General features: G+C 40.3%; 4 protein-coding genes across 5 annotated transcripts in view; 3 read left to right on the top strand and 1 right to left on the bottom strand.

The window, feature by feature from the left end:
* Positions 1 to 1,041: 1,041 nt before the first annotated feature.
* Positions 1,042 to 4,319, top strand: LOC108238600 (crystallin J1A-like). Its single transcript, XM_017420804.3, has 10 exons — positions 1,042 to 1,170; positions 1,625 to 1,691; positions 1,810 to 1,986; positions 2,240 to 2,338; positions 2,436 to 2,528; positions 2,606 to 2,762; positions 3,079 to 3,194; positions 3,390 to 3,467; positions 3,613 to 3,752; positions 3,842 to 4,319. The coding sequence occupies exons 2-10, from the start codon at positions 1,625 to 1,627 to the stop codon at positions 3,938 to 3,940; spliced, it is 1,026 nt and encodes a 341-aa protein (XP_017276293.1). The 5' UTR covers positions 1,042 to 1,170; the 3' UTR covers positions 3,941 to 4,319.
* A 478-nt stretch (positions 4,320 to 4,797) lies between these two features.
* eif2b5 (eukaryotic translation initiation factor 2B, subunit 5 epsilon) lies at positions 4,798 to 9,822 on the top strand. The gene is made up of 16 exons (XM_017420783.3): positions 4,798 to 5,001; positions 5,223 to 5,347; positions 5,439 to 5,624; positions 5,736 to 5,913; positions 5,997 to 6,077; positions 6,153 to 6,230; positions 6,332 to 6,644; positions 6,756 to 6,901; positions 7,140 to 7,284; positions 7,370 to 7,471; positions 7,581 to 7,682; positions 7,768 to 7,858; positions 7,946 to 8,069; positions 8,176 to 8,301; positions 8,450 to 8,560; positions 9,506 to 9,822. Exons 1-16 carry the CDS (start codon positions 4,843 to 4,845, stop codon positions 9,566 to 9,568), a joined length of 2,130 nt encoding a protein of 709 aa, XP_017276272.1. The 5' UTR covers positions 4,798 to 4,842; the 3' UTR covers positions 9,569 to 9,822.
* Positions 9,823 to 9,867: 45 nt separating this feature from the next.
* On the bottom strand, positions 9,868 to 12,175 carry LOC108238614 (mitochondrial ubiquitin ligase activator of nfkb 1-A). Its single transcript, XM_017420817.3, has 5 exons — positions 12,091 to 12,175; positions 11,825 to 11,943; positions 11,661 to 11,748; positions 11,442 to 11,562; positions 9,868 to 11,367 (listed from the first exon to the last, which is right to left on the bottom strand). Exons 2-5 carry the CDS (start codon positions 11,939 to 11,941, stop codon positions 10,875 to 10,877), a joined length of 819 nt encoding a protein of 272 aa, XP_017276306.1. The 5' UTR covers positions 11,942 to 11,943; positions 12,091 to 12,175; the 3' UTR covers positions 9,868 to 10,874.
* Positions 12,176 to 19,785: 7,610 nt separating this feature from the next.
* LOC108238634 (vasoactive intestinal polypeptide receptor-like) overlaps positions 19,786 to 24,527 on the top strand; it is a 31,036-nt gene continuing 26,294 nt past the window's right edge. For both annotated transcript variants that reach the window (XM_017420849.3, XM_025006917.2), the window contains exons 1-3: positions 19,786 to 19,967; positions 21,324 to 21,417; positions 23,659 to 23,772. In XM_017420849.3, coding sequence (XP_017276338.1) covers positions 19,911 to 19,967; positions 21,324 to 21,417; positions 23,659 to 23,772 — 265 coding nt within the window. In that variant the 5' untranslated portion in view covers positions 19,786 to 19,910. The remainder of the gene's footprint in view (positions 19,968 to 21,323; positions 21,418 to 23,658; positions 23,773 to 24,527) is intronic.

Here is a 24,527-nt window from a genome sequence, read left to right on the forward strand (position 1 = left end):
TGTGAGTTTCATGCAACAATAATTAGTATGTTAAACTGTTTTTTTCCTTTTCATTAGCAGGACCTTGTTCTCTTGTTTTGAGTTGTCCTTTGCCTAGCAGAAACAAAGGATAAACTAATACAAGTTAATATTTAATTTATACAAGCATTCCCTAATGATCGACATTTTATTTTACCTTTGGACTCATATGAAGGATTGCCTATTTAAATGAAGTTTTTACATGAATCTGTGTTCATCATTGTGGGCCTTAAGGTCACTTTTTTAAAATAAAAACCCTGCTGCAGTTCCTTCCCCTGACCAGTAGATGGTGCTCTCTAATCTGCAAAATATCTAACACCTGTTGTTTTGGTAAAGTTTCTCTTGGCAGAAACAAATTATTTAGGACATTCAGGTGGTGCAAACTTGTTCTCAGTTGTTCAGTGTTGATCTGCAATCATCTACAGACTGTGTGACATATAAGAAAAAAAATATGTACAGATTACTGACTCCCCCACATGTCCTGGTCCACTATTTCAGGGCACCTGAGATCCCCTTGTCTTATCCATATGTCCATATAGGAGATATAAAACACCTAAATGAAATGCAAATAGAACATTGGGTGAAGGGGTCAGAAGAATACAGAATGGAAACAAATAAATGTGCTACAGTCTGCTACAAGAGACAGAAAAAAACAAGTTTTAAAAGCATGCTGTTTGACCAAAAATGAACAAAAATGTTAATGCAGAGAGCCACAGCTTTCAGAAATTATTCACGAGACACAAAACATTTACCAAGAGATGAAATGTGACTATAATGACTTGCTTAAATAACCACAGAGGAACCTAAAAGGACTCAAAGGAGTTGTAAAATGTGGCACTTCATGAGCAAAAACAGTAAAGAACTGAAATTAAAAAACATTAAATGATCAAAATTAGGACCATTTAATGGGGTTGAAGGAAAGCTTCGTGAAGAGAAGAAAAAAACCTCAGCAATCCATGTTTTTTTTTTTAATATCTGAAGTTAATTAATGATAGTGTGGTTCAAAGGTTGATCTGAGGAAGAGGGGGAGGAGGAAGAGGCGGTGCTAACAGGCTAACTTTCATAACCAGAACATGATATTATGTAATTTATTCACACTGACAAGGTGAGACAGACTGCAGAAACACTGCACCAAGTCAAACGAAGCTAAAGGTCAGTGTTTTCAATTTCAACCTGAATTTATGTCCGGTAATTAGCTAGCTTACTTTAGCTAGTAGCTGTTCGCAGCTAACAGCTGAAGCTAAAACATTCAGACTAAAAGAGCTGCTTTTTCTTTAATAAACATCTCGAGCTAACATCGCCTATCGGCTTTCTGGTGGGAGTTAAACCGACTCGATATTGTGGCAAATGTTAGATAAAACAATCCAAGTCGTTGTGTAAGAAAAGGAGCAGATTGCTTTGCAGCTGCGTCCAGAAAATTTGGAGAAATGACAGAAGTATCACGTGACGTCCGTGGCCATAATCACGTGCTACACATCAGAAGTCTGTTTGGAAGTCTGAAGAAACTAAACAGTTGTCCCAAACAGCCCAGCATTACCAGATGACAAAATTCAAGTCAGATTAGCAGAAAAATATGTTTTTTGTTTTTATCTTCATGTCTGAGCAGATGGCTTCAGCTGTGGCCAACAGAGCCCTGGGAGCCATTGTGGGATCAGCTGTTGCAGATGCTGCAGGTAAAAGTTTGCGCTGATGAGTTTGACTTCTGTGAGCTGTGTGCAGAAACTGTCATCAGATTTTGAGACCCCACTGGTTTCAGATCAGAATGTCATTATGAGTATGATTCGCCTTTAGCGCAGCCCCTTCACTGGGTGTACGATCTTCAGAAGCTGAAGGGCATTTTGGCTCAGGATCCAAACCCTGAATTTCGCTCCGAATCTGCCAACCCGTTCTACAGGAGGCAGACGGGCCAGCAGAGCTGCTACGGAGACCAGGCGTACGTCCTGCTGGAGTCGCTGTCAGAATGTGGAGGTAGGACACCATTTTGTGCTATGAGTGCATAAACTACCTTATGATCATACCGAACGTTTGCAACTCCTCAGAGTGTTATCAAGAAGCACAAAAACAGAAAGAACCAGCTTAATTAAAATAGGCAGCAGTTTTGTCTCTGGTGATGATGAAGATGATGCTGCTGATTATCTGCCTGAGATAAGCACTTAAAGATCTCTGTTCAGCTCAGGTTGGTATTCTGATCATATAAATCTTCTGCTTTGTTTCTCACCAGGTCTAAATGTTGACGACCTGAAGCAGCATACGCTTCAATACTTTGGACCAGGATCAGAGTACGACACGCCCATCAATGATCCTTACCGAGACAGAGGAGGTTAGAGAACTGCCCAGTTTTCTATAAATTATCTCTCTGCCTTCTTACTAAGGACTAAAGTCATGGATTTTATATCTCATTTTTTTTTGTTTACCAGGGCCAAGACCTCAGCTGCCTATTGACGGACCATGGAGACACGCAAGTTTGAAGAGTTTCCTAAAGAATGTTGATGCTGGAAAGGAGGAGACAGGTAAAGCTCCTTTATTTATTCATCGCTTGATGTTACGATCAAAAACAGCTCTAAGCCGCGTGCTGTCTTTGCTGTAGGCTGTGAGACCGACTGTCAGATTGATGGAATAGCCAAACTGGCTCCTATAGTGGCTTTTTATGCAGGGCAGCCTGACATGCTGGAAAAGGTCGAACTGGCCGTTCGAGTCACCCAAAACAACGATGAATGTGTGGCAGAAACTCTGGCGGCAGCAAGGTCGGTGTATTTGTCAGGCACACTCATTTGTTTCAGTTTATAATTTACAATGATGGTGTCGTTGATGGGATCTTATCAACGTAAGAGATTCAGAGGTTTAAGTTTTGTTTCTTGCATATTTCAATAAGTAAATTAGACTTTTCATTACAGCTGCAAGGTACCTGTTTTAATTCAGAGTAAAGTAAAAGTGATTTATTAGTTGATAAAAATGATACAGATTTGTTTAATTGTAAATTATAAGAGCAAAACAATCCTTAAACACAGGTGGTGAGACTAAATGAAAATGCCAAATAACTCATCGTCTTTATTTTCTCAGGTTTCTGGAACACTTCATTCTGAATGGTCCAGATCCAAAGGTTTTGGACGTGGTTGTGTCTCAGATCAGAGACCCAAACAGGAAGCAGCCTCAGGATCTGGACAGAGCAGTCATTGGTAAGTGATTTCTGCAGCACTGTTGCTTCGCGCCGGCTGAAACTACCTCGTGAAAGTTTCATGTAATTACACAAACCCGCAGGGACTCGTTGTGGTGCTACTTTTCATTCCGTGAAATAAAAAGATTCAGCATTTGTATTTGATGTCTTTGCCCCATCCCATTTTTGACTCACTTTGCTTTGTGTCTTGTTTCAGGGCACATTTATCAGGTGAAGGAGAACTTATCGAAGACTCCTCAGGAAGTAATCCCCACCGTGTTTCCAAACACATGAGGTAGATTGAACCAAGCTCCTTATAACTTTAAACTGCCCTCACTAAAGTATAACTTCAGTGAGCAAAGGCTGGTGAAACTGTTTGACCCTTCAACTTCAGAAGCTGTGAATTTGAGTATGAGACTTTAAAAACGATGCTGCTTTAGGTTTGCCAGGTGCGTTCCAGGCAGCGCTGCATGGAGTCCTGACAGGCGAGCATTTCGAGGCGGCCATCAGAGACACCATGAGCTGTGGGGGATGCACCTGCAGCAGAGCGTCCTTCATTGGAGCGTGTCTTGGAGCGCAGGTCTGACTCCCTGTTAATTTATCATGGTATTCACCGACATCGCAGTGCTCTGTCTGCTGATTTATGAAATTCGCTGTTTGTAATCCTAGATTGGGCTGGAGGGAATTCCAGCATCTTGGATGAGCAGAACCCAGCGGCACAACTCGGTGCTGGAACATGCCAAGAAGATTACCGAACGCCGCCCATAACCTGGCCGAAGACAGGAACATCCTGAAGAACTGTCGAGCTTTCTCAGAGCTGTGAATGAAGGCTTTTGTCTAAACTGTGTGGCAGAAGCCAGATGTTTTTGACTCTATTAAAGTTAGACATGTTGGTTCAGATGTGCTGTGAATTAAATATATCTATATATGTTCTCCTTAAAGGTTTGATTGAGAGCACTGACCATTTTTGGTTGAATCTGCAGTATTTTGACCATATTTAGAAAAACTCATAATGACGATAAAACTATTATCTGTATGTTAATTTCTTTACTTGTTTTTTCACAACATTAGGAATCACATTCATCACATATAACAAATTGTAGTTGCTTTCCATCGAATAGAACAAATAAATGAGTAAGAAAAAATATTCTGGCTTTCTTTGATTATGTGTAAAATAGCATCCACATGATGACATAACATGAAAACATGTTAAGTCAGTAAAATATTTGTTTTCACTTGAATCAATATTCATGAAAAATACTGTTTTGTTTTTGTTTTAGTATCATTTGAAGATGTTACGACCAGATGGAGATTATTTAAGGACTACTTCTGGCCTTCTAGACATATTTCATCATGTGTGCTTTAGAGATAGTATATATATCCATATGTAGAGACAGTGTACATATTAGATTTATTTTTATTTCTATTTCTGATAAAGCAATTAAAAGTTTAATAAAGCCTTATAAATTAACATAAAGAAAATATTCAGTGTGACAGCTAAGCTACATTATTTTTGACGTGACTTTAAATATTTTTTTAAATATAAAAGCTGTGAAAAGTCATAAAAAAAATCCATGTGCGCAATCTGAATTTTCGACCGACACATGATTGGCCCGTCGCAGCCACCGTAGTTGTTTCTGACGACACACTCGGGCACCTGTGAGTCAAACATGGCTGCGAAAGTAGGAAAACAGAGCCGTGCAGGCTCCGGACTTTCAAGCAGAAAAGGTGCCGGGGAGCAGGAGGAGGAGGAGCAGCCGCTTCAGGCCATTTTAGTCGCTGACAGCTTCAACCGGAGGTTTTTCCCGGTGACTAAGGACCAGCCGCGGGTAAGCAGCGAGCTAAGCTAACTGCAAATGCTAATGGTAGCTAAGTGATGTTCATCATGCTGAAAACAGGCAGAGTTGCATCAAACTAATGGAAACTCGTTAATACACGCAGTCAGAAGTCATTTATTTTAATTTTGTTCCTTTGTTTAATTCAAAACTTGTTATAGTGTTTTGAAAGCAGACATGAGACTCCTAACTTTCCTGACTGTCATTGATGTCAGGCTTTGCTGCCGCTGGGAAACGCTGCCATGATTGATTACACTTTGGAGTTCCTCACTTCCACTGGGGTGCAAGAAACATTTGTCTTCTGCTGCTGGATGGCCAGTAAAATCAAGGCACACTTGCTGTGAGTTTTCCTTTTACTGTGTGTTGCGTTGCTTGGGTGCAAAACAAGCTTATTTAAAGAAGTCAACCTGACTTTCTTTGTGTCTTGACAGGAACTCGAAGTGGTGCCGACCCAGCTCTCCAAACACGGTCCACATCATCACCTCGGATCTGTACCGCTCTCTCGGAGATGTGCTCAGGGATGTGGACGCAAAATCCCTTGTGCGATCCGACTTTGTGCTGGTTTACGGAGATGTTGTATCAAATGTTGATATCAGTCAGGCAGTGCAGGAGCACAGGTACAAGAACCTCTCGTCAGCTAGTCTAAGCCTCTGGGTAACCCATGTTATGCAGTTTGGAGAGTTTGTTGTGACATATTTAATAATTAGACTGTGTTTTGTGCATCCCAGGCATCGGCGAAAGGTGGAGAAGAACATCTCAGTGATGACCATGATCTTTAAGGAGTCATCACCAGGTCACAGGTCACGCTGTGAGGAAGATGACATTGTTGTAGCTGTGGACAGTAAAAGCCATCAGATTTTACACTACCAGAAGGCTCAAGGGCAGAAGAAGCTACAGTTTCCCATGGTAAGCAGGCAGCTGCTTTACTGGTACTTTATTATCATTATTCAGTGATCGGCAGATTGATAACAGCCTCTCCTGTTTTGCAGAACATTTTTCACAATGGAAGTGATGAGTTTGAAATCAGGCACGACCTCCTAGACTGCCATATCAGTATCTGCTCACCACAGGTCAGAGTCTTTGCAGACAAATGAACTATTAAAGTTATTGTTTTGGCTGCTTTTAAATCTGTGTTTCTTTATCAGGTTGCTGAGCTCTTTACAGATAATTTTGACTACCAAACTAGGGATGACTTTGTCAGAGGACTATTAGTCAACGAAGAGGTACTGCACAACCATAGTCATTTTTTTAAACTAAATTGTGCCTGATAATATGCTACAGATGCTGTTTAGATGAGCTGCTATAATTCATTTTCTCTGTTAAGATCCTCGGCAATCAGATCCACATGCACGCCACGAAAGATGGCTACGGCGTCCGCGTATCCAACCTCCTCATGTACGATTCGGTGTCGTCGGACTTCGTGCGGCGATGGTTCTATCCCCTCACGCCCGAGTCCAACTTCACGGACCAGGAGGGGCGCAGCTGCACTTACTCTCGTCACAATGTGTACCGGGGGTCCGGAGTCAGCCTGGGACACGGCAGCCAGATGGAGGAGAACGTTCTGATCGGCTGTGACACCAGCATCGGCGCCAACTGCTGCATCTCTAACAGTGTCATTGGTGACAGCTGCACCATCGGTGAGCTCACAGGCCTGCAGAGTCCCGATTGATCAGTTTAAATCGTGTGTCTGACAGTGGGAGACACGTGGCAGAAATGTCCCAAACATTTCCTGTATTTTCCTGCAACAGGTGACAATGTAATTCTGGACCATGCCTACATTTGGAATAATGTTCACATTGCCAGTAATGTGACGATCCGGCAGTCTGTGGTCTGTGACAAGGCTGAGGTCAAAGAGGGTGTGACCCTGAACAAACAGTGTGTCCTGGCATTTAACGTAAGTACCCCTTTATATGATACTTTTGTAGTTGCAGAATAACACACTGCACCTTTTGTGCGTTATCTTCAATAAATTTTACTGTTGGTTACTATTGCTGGATTACCCAAGTTAACTGGTTTTTGTGGTCTTTTATTTTTTTCTTCACCATTTTTCAGCCATTGTACCAAGCATAATCAGGCAAAACTTCTCGTGTCTTTAGGTTTGTTCGTGTAAGTTAGTCTGAACTGTTTTTCAGGTGGTGATAGGACCGAACATGTCTCTACCAGAAGGAACTGTTGTGTCCATGCACCATCCTGACGAGGAAGAGGAAGAAGACGTCGATGAGTTCCTCAGCGACGATGCTGAGGTTGGTCAGAGTAAAGAGAAAACCAAACAGAAAGGTGTGTAATCTCTCTTGGTTGAATAATTCGTGTATTTAAACCGCTCATGTAGTGACACAAAACTGTATTTTCTTCTGTCTTCCAGTTTTTAAGCCAGCAGAGGTTGGAGCTGAAGGAAAAGGTTACATCTGGAAAGCCAGCAGTCTGGACGAGGTGGAGGAAGAGGAGCTGTCGCAGTGTCTCTGGGGTAGGAGAGCAGCTCTACTCTCTGTGTAAAATCCGTCACGAGTCCCATGCTTCTGTCCTGAGTGTCCCAGAAGCGCCTCAGTTATCAGTCTTTGCTTCCTGCTGAAAAGGTTTGGTGTTGAACCCGGATCCTGAGAGTGACAGTGAGGACAGTGAGCCCGATGGTCCTGATGATCCAGTGATCCCGTCCCCTGAGATGGATGATGTTAAGGGTGAGGACTCATCTGCATGTGGAGGTGTATGACTGCCCCCTACTGGCTGGAGAGACAAACCTCAAAGAATGTAATCTGTGTTCAGTCTTCCAGATGGAGGTATTGGGGACTCTGCAGAGAGGTTTGGAGGAGAATATCGGCTGTGACAATCTTGTGCTCGAGATCAATTCTCTAAAGTAAGTCAGTTTTCTGAACTTCACAGTTACGATGCTCCTTTTTTTTGCATTGATTAATATTTATTTGGACACCCTGTCTTTCTCCAGGTATGCCTACAACATCAGCCTGAAGGAGGTGATGCAGATTTTAACTCGAGTGGTGCTGGAGTACCCTTTCCAGCAGCAGGGTGCAAATCTCAGCGCTTCACAATATGTTGCTCTGCTCCTGCCGGTGAATAACACGGCTGACACGGCTCATGTTTACACATCACTTCTCTTATTTTAGACACACTGAAGAACTTTAGTTTTGTCTCTTTTCTTCTTTGTTCTGCTCTTAGTTGTTGAAGAGATGGGCTCCAGTTTTTAAGAACTATGTGAAGAGAGCCCAGGACCACCTGGACTGCCTGTCTGCCTTTGAGGAGCATTTTCTGGAGCAGGAGAGCCACTGGGCTGCGATGGTGAAGGTCAGGGTCGATCAGCATAACAGCACGTTGTTAAACACGCACCAGTTTTTTGTTAAGCGAGCCAAGGAGTTTATCGTGAGTGTGTATAAGTTTTTGTGTGTCCATCCAGCCTGTTTGGAGTGAATATGTTGTGCGTTTTGTCTTTCAGGTCTTGATGGACATGTACCAGCTGGAGATCCTGGAGGAGGAGACGATTCTGCGCTGGTTCTCTCAGGGAGCCACGACAGACAAAAGCAGGCAGCTTCGTAAGAACCAGGGGGTAGGTGCTGCATGAAACCTTTAGAGACTTTAGAGAATCTCTCTTTAACTACTGGACAGATTTTAACGGAGCTGATAAAGTAATTTTGAGATGAACATCTACAACTTGTTACCATTTAGAGTCAGCCCTATTCAAGATGGCTGCCACAGCTGATTGACCCAAGCCAACACAAAAATGATTATAAATTTAGATACTGAGCTAAAATTAGATGTGGTAGTAGCCAGGAGTCATCCTCAACACGTCCTTTGAGCTCAAATGGATCTTTTGAGGTCTCTTTTTGAACAACAGGAGATGATGCATAATGTCATTTACAAGGTTTCACCAAATCAGCTACAACTCTGTCCCTTTCACATCATAAGAGGATTTTAGTTTAACACTACGGCATAAAAGGCGGCAGGCGATATGCATTCCTTCAAGCAACACTGGGCCTTTGGTTTAATCACAGAATGATTCCAGTGAATTTTGTTCAGCTGTTAGGTTTTTATTTTTCTGTAAATGTCTGGAGGTACTGGGGTTAGTTATGATCTGGATGTGATCCAGATGTGGCATCAATTATAAAAAAACAAGCAATCCTGTCTGTTTCATTTAGGATTATTGCATTTTGCATTTTGACTTTTTTTGGACAAATGGCAGCAAACATTATCAAAAATGTTTTTTTTATAATAATAGATTTCAACTGATCTGGTCATTTGATGTTTTGTTTGGAAGCTTCCTGTTACTCTCTAACATCATTGATGACTACAGTTTATATTTCTGCTGCAACATTACAATGTTTGGGAATAAATAAAAGCCTGAGCTGCTACATTATTTTATTTCTCCACACTGAACATTTGTAAACTTTACCGTTATTCAACTTCACCTTTCATTTTGTTTCTTCGTCATTAAAACTTTCAGTAATGCAGTCTCTCTGACAGCCTTGTTTTTTGTTTTGTTTTTCTACAACAGCTTCAGAAGTTCATCCAGTGGTTGGAAGAGGCTGAGGAGTCTTCAGAAGAGGACGGGGAATAACACGGAGCATGTCTTCAGGATGGACAGAGTTAAATCTGCGTTACGTTTCAACCTAAACTCCTGCGTGACTAAAGGGGTTTGAGTTGTTTTAACCTCCACCCCACAGCAGCTTCCTGCCTCTAATATCGGGATCTGTTCTGATGAAGCAAGCATCCATTTTCATCACATATTGCCAGGTCATGTCCAGCGCCTGCGCCGTCAAAGTGTGTTTAAATAAAGAACAGCTCTTCTGCCTGCTTGAACTGAAATGTCAACATGTGGTTCACGTTCTTTTTCCTTTCCCCACAACACAAAACACATCAAGACACATTAGCTTTATTACGTTAAAATGTCACAGATTTAAAAACCACCACCTTTTAAAAAACAAATCGTCTATTTTTTGTATATTCTGAGCACTGGTTGTGCACAGACATAAAATACAACTCGGTCAAAGGCAATGACTTGAAGAGGTAGAAGACTGTTCGGTGAATTTAATTAAAACTGTCCAGTTTGAGCAAAATTACTGGACATTTAGTACCAGTGTGATAACACTTCAGTGAAATTCAAGCAGATTAACAGTAAAAGTCTTTAAAAGAGAAGAACAAGTTCAGATTTCTTTAAAGTTTCACAGCAGATGGATTTTAACTAAACAGATAAAGATGGATTCTTATTACTAAAATGACATTATTTTGATTAAAAACAAAAAAATTCCTTTCTGAGGTGAATTCTTGCATCAGATTGTGTTTAAAACTTAAGTTTTACAGGTTCCTCAGTGACAGCAGAAGCCCCACAAACATTTTCACATTAAACCAGAGTTCAGTTTTATTCATTAGTTTCTAAGCAGCTTGTGTCTTTAGTCTTAATGCTTACTGAATATAAACTTACTGAAGTGGTCCATTCGGTGCAGTGGCTCAGATGGACAAAATACTGCAAAGATTTAATCAAACGATCCCAGAAACCACAATGTGTTTTTCAAGTTTGATGCTTTCCGGTTTGTTTGATTCCAAAATAGTTCTAGTTTTGGTATTTATGCCTCCCCCCCCCAACCCCCAGGATTGTTTAAAGATCAGTTTTGCTTTTTGAAAAGTCTGCAGTTTCAGAGTTGTGAATAGATTCACATTCTCTACTTTACATAAAATACTGTTGTTTTCATGGAAATCAGCACATGCTTCCAGGTGATTTTGACGCATCCTGTACTAAAACGAGATGCTTCCTGTGAAACAAATCCAAACATAAATTAGGTGGAAATTTTTTTAGAAGAAACCTGAGTCAGAGCGGTAACCCAAGTGGGCACAACCTTTGTGGATTTTAACCTGCAGCGTCCCGCCTACTTCGACTTGTCGTCCTGCTTTCCGATAACGTTGTAGACGAGTCCGGCGAGAAGAGAGGCTCCGGTGATCCCAGTTACAGCAGTCAGCTTCTTCCACATGCTGGCTGAAGCTTCGTGTCTGTCCATGAAGCTCCTGTAGTCGCTGGGCACCAGGATGTACTTGCGGCCGTCCTGCGGGGCCTGCAGCCTCACGACCTGGCCTCCCTCCAGCACCACCTCCCCAAACCCCGTCAGGCTGCTCCCCACCCGCAGCATCTCCTCGCTCTGCACCATCGCAACAGGTTTCTCACCGCTCAGACCCTGCAACACGACATCCACCACGCCCTCCTCGGCTCGTCTCACTTTGAAATGAACCCTCTCCAGGAAGCACCCCGAGGCCTCCAGGGGGCTTTGGACTCTCACATAAACATCGGGCATGTAGGATCCAGGGCTGACCAGACTGAAGGGCACAGAGTTGTTGGTTTCTTTCTTGTTTACTGTTCGAGAGTTCCTGAAATAAGAACTGTATGAGCAGACTGGCACATTCATAAGCAATAAATCTGGGTGTCTTTGAGTTGGATCTACCAAGTCTTGGTGACATAGTTAAAGTATTTCCACTGCTCCTCCATGGCAATCTTCTGAATTACACCAAAGCATCGAGGAACAAACTGACTGGCCAGAGGCTCAACATCAGCCTGAACCACACCTAAAACGACAAAAACAAAAGTGAAAGTCTTCCAGTAACCTCTATGACTGAGTTTATTTATAAAATAAGATACTAAAAGTCTTTAAATAGGTCTGTACCTTCAACAGCAACATACTGGATCCGCTTGTGGGGAGTTGAGTTCAGTACTTTAACAAAATGCTGATCTGGTTTGAAAACGGGTATTTCCTGAAATGGGAAGGAACACTTTAAGTCTTCATAAAGCAACAGCTATTTGGAAAATTTATTGTAATGATGAACCTGCCTTCAGCTTTTTCAACTCCTTTTTCTTTTCCTGGTACAGCTGATAAAACAGACCAGAGAAGGCAAAGCTGGACCCGACACCGATCAGAACCAGAGGGTTTATAGAAGAGTCGCCCATGTCTGGGCGAAAGGTGAAACAGATTATTATTTACTGTAAGGAAGGAGGAACCTGATATTGGCTGATATTGTAAAAATAAAATGTTGGTAATTAATTTATAAAACTGTAATATGAATACAAAATGGAAAAAAAAGTTAAACAAACCCTACCTGGTAAGTAAAGCTGTCACAGTTACCTGGTTTATGCACATAAAACGAAACAAAACTTCAGTTATTATTTTTACTTCCTTGTTTCCCTCATGACGTCACATTTATTGAACCAATAGAAATAAAGCAGCGTTTTCATGTTTGTCCGCTAGATGGCAGCAATGTACGAGCAAACACGATATTTTTTATTTTATTCTTTTAATTTAACAGTTATTTCCTCTATTTTGTAAGGTTCTTTTTTAAAAAGAAAACAAACAAATAAACAACAAAAAAGTAAATAAAACTCACTATTTCAAAATAAAACAAAACTAAGTAGTTTTGGCTTGTTGTGTATCTGAAAAGGATTCCAATCAATACAGAAACAGGAACATTTCTCTACACATAACCACAAGGTTCCACACATGGCTGAAATGCTTTTTGGACTGAGTCATAATTCATTCTGGGACACTGAAACGGGCAATCTATTCTCATCAAAGTCCGCAGAGGTCAATCAGGCGATACAGTACCTGCAAATATGGAATAGGTCTAAAGAAAAGATGCAAGACTGTACTTATATCTTCTGTTCCAATCTGTCAACCCTTGCCATGCAGATTAGTGAGAGAGGCTAAAATGATTTAAATTTTTAGTCAGACTGCTCTAGTGAAAATTCAAAATGCTATTTTTTCTGATTTTTGTCTACTATGCGGAGGAGAAATATCTACTTCATTGGCTGCGCTGACTTTTCACAGAACCACTGGACTGTTTACAGAATAATCATGAATTTCACATTGTAGTTTTTCAAGGTAACAATTCTACTTTTATTTTTTTATTATTATTTTGAAAAATATGCCACTTTTGGCACCCCAAAATGACTATGTATTAAAGTCCTCTGTAGGTTCAAAAGTCACACAGCTGAGTACCTAAAAGCCTTACGGCGCTCATGGCTGTAATTAGGAGTTACAAATCCTTTTCTTAATGGCAGCTTTTCGAGACTGAGTGACTTTAGAGCCCGATTGTGACTGAATACTGCACTTTTACTCACCATGGCAACCTCGGCTTCCACTCTGAACACAAATAACCTTTATTTGATAAATTCAGCTCAGATTCTTTAGTTAGTCATAGACAAAGAATAGACAGTTTCTGCAGTCCTACCTTGATTTCTGCTGAATTGTGCACTTTATTATGAATAGAAATGACATCATTTGAAGTCAATCATTTTGTATAGGTGCTCTCAAGATGTATAAAGATGGTATAAAGATTTGAATATTAAACCATTTTAGGATTTCGTTTGATCATCATAAATATTTATTTTGAATTATGTATCATTTACAATCTCTACTAAATGATGGGCCTACAAAAGATGAAATCTCTTGGCCTTTATAGTTTTAAGGAGGGCTTCACTGGTTGCTCTTTCCTCCTCTATATAACCTGAAACAACTCTTTATTTCATCTTCATCAGTGGAGTCTAGGTTTGAAAGGTTAATAGGAATCATGTCTCTTCCTCTCTTTTCTTTGCTCATACAAATTTCGTCCTGCAGCTCAAGAAAACTGTGACGTTCTACAAAAAAAATCAAAAACAGAAGAAAATTAGTTGGCCTCCAATTCCAGTTGATAAATTGTAATAAAGTTTGAGTTCCTGGTGCTTGTTGCCTGTTTCTGGTTAACTCTCTCCCTCCTGGGATTGCCCTTGAAGAGTTCCAGGTCAGCACCGCCATCATCAGCTAATCCTCCAAATGTGTTGCACTCAGGCAGGTCTGTGGTGACTAAAGCGACGCGCTCGTAAATCAGAAAGTGTCGCAGGCTCAGCCAGCTTCCTTTTTTTTATTTGAATCTTCTCTTTGTGTCCCTCGGTAAACATCATGAGCACGCACCTGTTTTAAATGTGCGTCAGTAGTTTTCCCTCTTGTCTGAATGCAAACTTCACGTTGTTTTTTACAGCCCTTTTGCTTTCCAGTCACATAAGAAGGTTGTTCTGAGTGAAAATGTGCAACTCCATTTCAAAAAAAGTTAGGATGTTGTTTTATTTTATTCATTTTTTTTTACATAAAATGGTACAATTTCTTTAATATGGTTACTTTGCAAATAAAATATGAAGTTATGAGATTTGCAAATCATTGCATTTTGCTTTATTTACACCTAACATGACACCACAATATTATTAAAATGATGGTTTTAAATTTGCTGTATTGATATCTATTGAAGGAGAAGCCAATCTTTACGGATATCTCTGACTCTGCAGCCCTAATACTGTGTGGGAGACAAGAAGCCAGGGATAACATGTCACTAAGTAAAGTAATTCCTTCTTTCAAAGCCCCTTTTTGTCACTTTATTACATCTCACCACAGTTCAGGTGTTGCTGCCTTACTGTTCAGGATGTTGGGCCTTGACAATTTACTGAAAGGAAAAGTGGTATTCACAGAAATGACGTCAGTCTGCCAGTTGTTGCAAGGTCTTTCGATAAAGCAGATTACACAACCTCAGTGAGGCGAGTCTGCAGGAAACAAAGCCCTCTGAGGGCCAGAGAGCACTAGTACGTATAAAGCCAGTATGTTACCTGTGTGGAAAACAGAACATCTGTGCAGAAAAGAACAGGATTTACTGAAGGATTCAGACGAGACAGAGCAATAAATTTAAGCAGAATAATATTTTGTCTTTTTGTAACAAATCCTGCAATCCTCTCTCCTGGACTTCAAAGCTACAAATCCTCTCACATTTTTTAAAAAGGTATCCACCAGGTTCTTGTTTTTTTCTTTTGTTCCTGCCTGAGTGCGTGAGAGCAGATGGATGAAAGAGCCTCGTAGCAACAGATCTGACTGGTCGCGTTGAAGCATTTCTCTGCTCTTTGGAAGAAGCAGAAAACCACGCACGCTCTTGTGACTTCTGCGTTAGAGTTTGAACCTGTGACGCCGCTCATGTTGCTCTGAGCTACGTGCACGCACACAGCCGAGGCCTCCTGCTTCAAATGATGAGGTGAGAACATTCAAATGTCAGAAGGCTCAAAGAAAACCCACAATGTCGCTTAAGAAAACGCATATTTGACATGTTTGGGATTGCAACAGTGAAACAGATTTTAATTTTTTTTTTTTTATTTCCAGGATTTATGGACTCACTCATCCATCAGTCATTAAAGCAAACACATGAACTCGCTCTTAATCACGTTTATGCTGCTTTCGGTTTCCCTGTTGGGAAGATGATTTAAGTCTCCGTTCTTCGCTTCTGCTTAATGAGTTTGATGCATCTTTCTAATTACCATCCCTGCCCGTGGTAAAGTGTCCAGAGTGCTGCCGGCAGCTCGGAGGTCAGCCCAGCCTCCTGTAAAAGCCTCTTCATGGGCCCTGTGGGCTGCTGCTCAGGAGGCAGTCATATTTCACCTTGCCTGTTAAGCCTACAATTTACACAGCAATTACCTGCCATGAGTAATCCCCATATTCATTTTGAACAGTTCGTGCTTTAATAAGTCATTTGCATCTGATTAGGGTTACATTCTGCTCTGCTTGTTATCAGGTTTAGGGTGGTAGTAAATTGTGTTAATGGTGCAAAACTGGAAGGCCTCTGATTTTCGTGTGAGAAGGTTTGTTTTTACCAGGAAGGGACAAAAAATAAGTATCAGATTAGACAGGAACCTTCAACCATGCAGCTCCTTGAGACAGAGTTTATGGTAAACATGCATTAAACTGCATTTAATATTAATGAAAGGAGTGTTTATAGTTCTGGGTGTCTGTGAAAATCTCAGTGAGTAAAAGCGAAAGCTGAAGAGTCCAGTTTGATTCATATGAGAAACTGTTAGATCACTCTGATCATTGTAACCACATGGTTTAGCTTGGGAAACCAACACAGTTTGCTGCCAGATCATTATATGATCGAGATTATGCCAACAGTGAGCTATAAATCAACTCTGTCCAAACACAACATCATGTCAGAATAAAAAGGCCTAGCATTTCTTGGAGGAATGCATGACACACTCTGCCCTTCACGCCAGGGTTTTAGAGTTTTAGACTAAGCTCATCTCATCTTGAGAAATGATGGAGCGCAGTCTGATGTGACACAGCAATATCTCGCATGATCTGTTAACACTTGGAGTATGAGTTGAGGATGACTGTCAGCTACTATCATCCCAAGTTTTAGCTCAGTATCTGTGAAATTCACTGAAATATGGCCATTTTAGTGTAGGCTATGGTTGAATAGCTGCAGCAGCCATCTTGAATTGGACTGACTCCAAACGTTAATCAGTTATAGATGTTTCATCACATTATGTACAGTGATTCATGAGCTATTTTGCGACCAGAAGGACTATTTAACACACACAGACACAGGTAAAAACTTTTTTTTTTGCTCCACTTTTGCTTTTGGCGGAGGGTGATAATAAACACGGTCTGATGATACATCAATGTTGTTGGTGCTGACCTGCAGACATGTGGATATATTATTTATGCACAGGCATATATTGAAATATTGTGGAGGTTTAGGAGTGATATCTTTTCCAGAAGGCCTGAGGTTTCTACAGCAGGGCTGTGTGTGTCTTATTTATTTAACTTTACAAGATAAACAGGAGAATTAGCCGACTACAGATGGCTGCGCAGCTTAAAAACGGAGCGCAAACTCCTTTTACAAAACTGCAGGCAATGATGTAATCAAATTCCAAATGAGTGAAAACTGTAAAGAAAATTAGAGTATTTTTTTAGTTTGCATCTTTGTTTGGTTAGTAAAGGTTCAAATTAATCAACATTTTACGAGGTCGATGTTTTTTTTTTCCCACTTTATACATTTTTTTAACATTTCTGAAAATTGAGTCTGTACATTAATACCATTATGATTAAAATTAAAACCATATTGAATCTCCATTAAATAAACCACTTCTGAAAGTTTAAAGACAGTTTGGAGACTACAGCTCGAGCAATGAAATCAGAAAACATCAAATCATTGAGAAATTTAGAGTTTATCTTGTGAGATTTCACAAGCTTTGATGTGCAGAACTCAGAAAGCCCCATGGTAACTTTTATTCTGACATGAATTAAAGCTTCCAACAGGCTGTGAGCTACAGTCAGAGTGCACATGTTAAAGCATTAGTGCATCCAAGGCCTTTCCTTATAATCCAGTATCCTGATGGTTGGTAAATAAGTGGCATTTTTTCATCACTGTGTGCACAGGCGATGGATGATAAGTGACAAATGCTGCAGGTTTTCTGCAGCGGCAGGTCTTTGCAGCCCACAAAAACTATCTTCAGCCTCCCAACATTACTTTTGATTACTGTAATTATGAGCTAGATTCTCCACTTTCACATAAATATGCAGATTATTTTTTTTAAATTCTTAGTTTAAACACATTAGTGCCAACTTGGCCTCTAGCCGACCTGTAACCAGATGGTTCATCTGCGTGCTGACATTTTTATTTTTTTCCCCCTCCAGAGGGTCATTTAGTCAAAGGTATCAAAAGGAACACCATGGAGTCCTCATCCATCTTTTCAAAATTACACATTCAGATAAAACCTTGCTCGTTTTTTTTCCCAGTTATGACAAATTAATAATGTAAATATGTGACTGATCAAAACAGACTGGTCTTCTCCATCAAACATAAGGCTGCCTGTAAAACTAATCCTTCTCACAATGAAAAGAGCATTTCTTGAAAGAATGCATATCGCCCGCCGCATCTTATGACAAAGCTTTAAACAAAGATCTGTAAGCACACAGGGGGATATGTGTTTGGGATGACCTTCAGCTACTATCGCACCAAATTTTAGCTCAACATCTGTAAAACTGGCTGAGCTTTGACCATTTGAGCCGTGGCAGATGTCTTGGATCAAGTTGACCCCAAATGTTAATCACTTACAGATTTACATCCAATGATTATTTTCTGAGAGTTTCATTATTGTCTTCATGCTGGTATTTTGCTTACAGTAATGATAATGGGCATTAAATAATTAAAATGGATTTAGGATTTGTTTTTCTTCGAGGATAAGGACCGGATGGAGTTGTCCAAAGGCCACTTTTGGCCCACAGGTCGGATTTTGCCTGTTTACTTCACATTGTCCCTCCATGAGGTTTTAATCAGAACATGGAAAATGTTTCTGTTGTGTGCATACACTTAGCAGGACTGTTTGATTACAACCTCAGAGGCCTTACTCCAGTGAAATCATCTGTTTTGTGTTCATAACGATGGAAAAATATGGAACTGTGTTTAGATTTTGAGCTGTAGGAATAAATCTGAACTTAAATTAGCTCTGAAACCGAAAAGATGTGGACGGTCGTGGTCTTCCTAAACCGTTTAAATCCAGGAGATTCAGCTGAAGTCATGAGAAGATTGTGTTTGGCTTCTTTAGGTTACCATCCTAACAAAATGCTCCCCAAAGACGTATGACAGATAAAAATAAAACAGCAATCATCCTAAGGGGGTAATTAATGATTCAAATCAAAGTGATTCCATGTGGAAGTATTCAGATATTTAGTTTATGCTTAAAAAGAGCCAGTTTACTGAATTATCCTGTTTATGAGCCGTGCTGGACCAGACTAAATCAGTTCTTTGAAAATAAATACTAATATCACCCATAAAATGAGGACAAATGACTCATTTGTTAAACCAGAGCTACTAAATAACTGAGTTAAAAAGAACAACCTAAAATCTGCCATCCATCCATTAGATAATTACAACTTGAGCTGGTGCTAACCGCTTTTAGCATCAGCTAATTAGCCCTAACTAATGCTTTTTTTGGCAAACAAACTCACTGTTTCGCGCAAAATAAAGTTGTTATTAAAGCTAACCAGGGTAAACATCTTGTTTTTTTCTGTCTAACCTTTACTTATTACATCTTAAAGCCACGCCCAGTTTGGTCAACTCTTGGCTCAAAATGGCACAAAGACACAGCTCTTCTCCAACCAAACTTTTTGACCCAATATTTGGTCAAACCAGGCTTTAACCTAGCAGCTGAGTTATTAAAATAACCCAGCAGTTTTTAGTGTGTGGATAAAATATGCAGACTTTTTGATAAAAGTTGTCAAATCACGAACACCAACATCAGCCCAGTTCTAAAATCCTTCCACTGGCTCCTTGTAGCTCAGAGAATAGACTTTAAAATACTTCTGCTAGTTTATAAATCACAGAATGGCTTAGCACCACAACACATTAATCTTTAGTCTTGGCTCCACTCTGCTGTTGTTGTATTAACCTTCCAGACCACTCAGGTTTTCTGGTTCTGGGGATGCAGACTTCAGCATTCAGCTTCTATGCACCACAAATCTGGAACAAACTTCCAGAAAACTGCAAAACAGCTGAAACATGGAGTTCCTTTAAATCAAGGCTAAAAGCCTACCTGTTTAGAGTTGCTTTTGAGCCGTAATAAATGGAACATTGACCAACATATTTGATGTGTTTGGATGATTTTGATGATGGCACTCAACAAAATTTATTGTTTGCTTCTGGCTTCTCAATTGGTGACTGTCTGTTGTTTTCATGACTTTTTATTTGTGTGTTTTTATGATGTAAAGGATTTTGAACTGCCTTGTTGCTGAAATGTGCTATACAAATAAACTTGACTTGACTTAATACAGTTCTACAGACGTCTGTGGCGCATGTTTTGAGTTTTTGAGAGTTTTCTTTTATGATTTTTAACATTTTTTTGTGCACCATCACCTGCTGACGTACGGATGCTCTTTGATTGGTTACTTGTTGGCCGTTCAAGGTAATGCTGGGGTGGGAGGAGGAGGAGGAGGAGGACTTGTGGCGCGGAGCAGCTCTCTCCACACACCGAGAGCGCAGGACGCGCGGAGAAACCGCAGGGAGCCGATCAATCCGCCTCGGATTCTCCCTGACTTTGTACTTCATCTTCTTAATCGTTTGACTGAATTCAAAGGATGATGCAGTTTTCGGGAGGTATTTGTCTCTTCTTCTCCTGCCTGCTGCTGAAGCCCGTGAGTATCCAAACACTGAGTTTTCTCGTGACTTGAACTCTTGATCGTTCTCAGAGTTGATGGCACAGATGATATTTTGGGGGTGGGGCACCGTCAGGCTGATTTAGTAAACCCTTCTAGCTGTGAACTGTGCGTAAATCTGAGTGGGTCTGGTCTGGATGCAGGGCGCACCAACGTGCCCTGATGAGCATCTGGATCCACTCAACATCAGCAGAACTTGACTTTCCCTTTAAATTTTCAAAACTGTTCTCACCTCAAGTAGCAATAAATGACAAACTGCAACCAAATAAAATGGTTATTTGGGTTTTTATTTATTTATTGGAGAAAGTTCTTTTTTTTTACACATACTTTGCATGTCCAAGGTTAAGGAGAAAAGACGTCTCCAAGCAGGATGCCATGGGAACTGCAGTCTCTTTGGTCTCTATGCTCCTCGTGCATTTTACTGTCTCCTGCTGGAGGTCAAATCTCTCTGTAAAGGAGCTCCTCCAGATTGTTTCAGCTCCTGTGATGAAAATCAAGTGAAGGAGGCTATACTCCCTAAAAGTGAGATCATCGTCCTAATTATCATGTCAACTTAAGGCAACTGTGATCCATCACTGTCCATATAAGTAAAGGGAGTCGCCAGAGCAGCTAAAGTTGCACAGGTTCATTTTGTGGCTAACAGTAGCCACGTAACTCCAGCCTGATTCATGCCCACAGAGAATAGACTGATCCGGCTAAGTTAGAGCAATAAATCACCGGGCAAAGAGTTGGTGAAAATCCCGTGGGTTTACAAGTAATGTGTTTGGATCTTTTGCACATGTTCCATTCATGAACAACATGTGCTGTGTAAAAACAATCATAGCAAAGATTGCGCCACTTGAGATCAGTGGATTCTGTAGCGTGTGCCTCATGAATCAGCTTCAAACACCCTCCTGCAGGAGATAAGGATGCCTAAAGAATAAAAAGCAAAGCTCCTCTAAGGAGGCGCGATCAGGTGATTATTTAGGTAACACTGGAATAAACATCATGCCTTCTAATGCAGACTGACATAAAAAGGTCTGTGTGGTGACATGTTATGCAAATGTGGCCTCATACTGCCATAAAACTGACAAATAACCAAAAACTGCCCAACAGCTTACTTAGCCGGAGTTAATATAGGTAACATAAAAGTTTCAAAGATAAAACGTCATAGTTTTGCATAATGTGTAGAATTTTTTTCATTTTTTTTCATCCCATGAGTTCAGAAGTTGTGTTTACTTCTCCAACTGGTGCCCAAACATTTGCATCCACACAGACTCCTGCAGGTTTACACTGTGCTGCACAGAGTTGGGTAGAATTTGTTTAAAGGAGCAACATGACATTTTGTGTCCACAGGTGTTTGCAGCGCAGAGTCAGATGTGTGACCTGATTCTGGAAATAAACAGGGAGAGGAGCACGTGTGAGGCTCAGATTGAAAACAGAACAACAGGTATGCAGGTATTGTGTCTTTGTGTGTGTTGTTCTTTTATTTTGGTAGCCGCTCTTATTTTGTCTTACAGTGTTTTGCAAATCTCAGAACCAGGTTTTTACGATTGACACAACAAGCTCTAAAGACAACAAACGCTGTCAAAAAGACCTCATGTAAAATCATTCCTGGAATCATTGAACCAAGTTTTCCACTTTATTCCAGCATTTTTTATGCACAGTTTGGACACTTTCATTTTACCTGATTATAAAACAAATATTTAAGTTACATTTATAAACAAAAGTCATCTTAATTTAATATACAGCTTTTTAATACTTCGATCAATCTCTTTGTAAGAGACCCAAACCATTTTCAACTTTACCTTAAAGTGATAATTGATGAGCTAACACCTAGTCTGAACAGGGCAGAAACATTGAAACAGCAATACACTGGAACCAACCACAGCGCAGTCTATTGATAATGAGATTAGAGTTCATGCCGCCATCTTGGTAGGTGCTATGTGGTGTCCTTAGTTACTGCCAGTATGGCAGCAGATCATAAACACTGTATCTGAAGGAGAAACTACACTCAGCCAAGAAGCCCAGTGATTTGCCTTCAGTTGTTATAATTATCAGAACCAACTCCTCAAAGAACTGAGTAATACATTTATCTTTAGGCCTAATGTTTGATCCATGAGTATAGTAACAGTGTTTTGGTGCTGACTGGGCTTGTTGGGCGTCTCATTACAGAATACTCTTGTCCCTTGTTTTCACAATATGGATGATATACGTTTAAGTAAAATAAGGGTATATATATATATATATAGGTGTGTGTGTGTTTGGACTGATGACACAGAATACAGCCCGTATGAGGTGTTAACAATGTGTGACTTTGACATATAAACAGTAGAGAGGGACACACATAACAAATAACGAGATGGCGGCAATCAGTCTTGCCCAGTACAGTCTGTGACCATTCCTGTGTGTTTCTGTTCCGGTGGGTCAAAACCAAAGTAGACTGCCGTCGTCCTGAAACAACTCCAATCTTAAAAAGGTTATTTTGGCTCCAGCAAATGCTTTATTATAAACTTTTACATCATTGTCAGTTTTGCATTACACAATTATTTATGTAGAATTCGGTGGGGGGAGGGGGGTTGCAAGTAAAAGCAGCAGCAGCAGCCAGCTGTAGCACTTCCTGTGCTGCCTGGGACGCAGTTATAAAAAATATCATAGTATTTCTAAAACTAAAAACTAAAATTATGTTGATTTTAGCATATATATATATATATATATTTAAGACAACAATCATCTTTAGTCTTGGCTCCACTCAGACTAGCCGTTACCTCATCAGTCCTGTCAGAATCAGTTATCTACAACAGGTAAGATAAGATGTCAATTATTCAAAGTGTTTTTATAGAGTCTTTCTGCAAAATATTAGAACTACTGCTTTAAGAGCTGTCTTGTGCACGGAGTATTTCTGCGCATTCATTATCAATGAAGTTGGAGTTCATCTCAAACTGGTAACTTTTGCTCTGACTCACAAAATGCAATTAATCCAGCTCTCTGCGAGTGAGACAGGCCAGTCCTCGGCTGCATAAACAAAACAAATTCATCATCATTCATTTACACAAATGACATTTGATTTGGAAAAAAGTACAGCAGTGAGTATGCAATAATGAACTCAATTTGCTAATCTGTTGTTTTATTCTTGATAGGTTTGGAATTACATGTTCCTAAGTGAGGCACTGCATACACAACAGCACACAACACGTCATTCCGCTCATTTTCATTCAACACAAAAGTCATTAAACCACCTTTATCACCATTTGCAATGTAAAGAGTCCAATAGTTTTGAATGTTGCTGAATCCTCAGAGTGGTTTTGCAAATATCAAGGTGAGTTTTCTGATGTGATAAATTGTTGAGCAGCTGTGGGTCTGAAAGTGTGTCACAAAGTCACAGTGATCTGTTGAATTCTAACAACGGGGTGTAATAAAGGATGAGAAGCTGTTTCAATAGTCATGGTGGACGGATGCTGCCTCAGGTTCTCCACTGTTACGGACCCGGGGTTGTTATGACGGCTGATACGAGCGTTCACGTTTTGGCTGCCATGGAAACTCCACTTTCACCGTGATCAGGCTGCTGTTTGTCACTGGAGTGGATTAATGTTCCAAAGAGTCTAAAGCTGAGCAACATTCTGTTGTACCCTCATTTTTACGGTGCTCCTTCATTTGATAACCGTCCTCTTTCTGTCTGTGTTTGTGTCAGGCTGCAGTGGGACGTGGGACAAGATCGCCTGCTGGCCCAGCGCTGACATCGGAGAGGTGGTGACCATCCCCTGCCCCAAATATCTCTTCTATTTCTCCAGAAATGTTTCGCCACGTAAGACTCAAAAAAAAAAAAGAAAAAAAGAAAGAAAGAAAGAAAGACTGTGTGTTTTGCACAAAGAGTGAGCTGTCATTATTATTTTTTGTCCTGTGATAGTCAGCAATCAAATCATTTGTTAGCATCAACCTTAGATTCTTCATCAATTTTCAAAGGACTGAGTAATGTTGAGTGGGGGTCTGTTGATTGCAGTTTCCAACTTTGATTTTAGATATTACAGTCCACAAATAAGACCTTTGATAGCCATCAAATAACAGATTACCTGCAGCATAGTTTTCAATCAAGTAACAAGTTAACATAGGGAGAAATTGTTAACAAGGTACTAAAAACACACAAGGAAAGCAATGAAAATATCTCTTCTTCCATTTTGTTTCTTGTCATCAGGCTCAGCAGGATAGCAACAGTTGGGTGAAATATTAATTACAGGATCTTTGCTGCTGTCTGCATGAACACCTGTGGCAGCTGTAGGCTTAAAATTTAATTAAGTAAGTAGCATTCGTTGAAGGAATGCTTATCGCCCACTGCCTCACATGGCACAGTTTTAAACTAAGATCTTGTGTGATCTCAGCTACAACCACACCTAAGTTTAGCTTTATGTCTATCAATCCAGCTCTCTGTGGAGTTATAGCCAGTTTTGTGTTTACTAAGATAGATTAACTTAGCAACCAGATGACTTTCTTTTGTGTGCGTGTACTTTTCATCTCAGACGTAGTTCTGCTTTCTTTAATAACCTGAGACGATGTCTGAACGTA

This window comes from Kryptolebias marmoratus, linkage group LG20 (assembly GCF_001649575.2).
Source record: "Kryptolebias marmoratus isolate JLee-2015 linkage group LG20, ASM164957v2, whole genome shotgun sequence".
Lineage (NCBI taxonomy): Eukaryota > Metazoa > Chordata > Actinopteri > Cyprinodontiformes > Rivulidae > Kryptolebias > Kryptolebias marmoratus.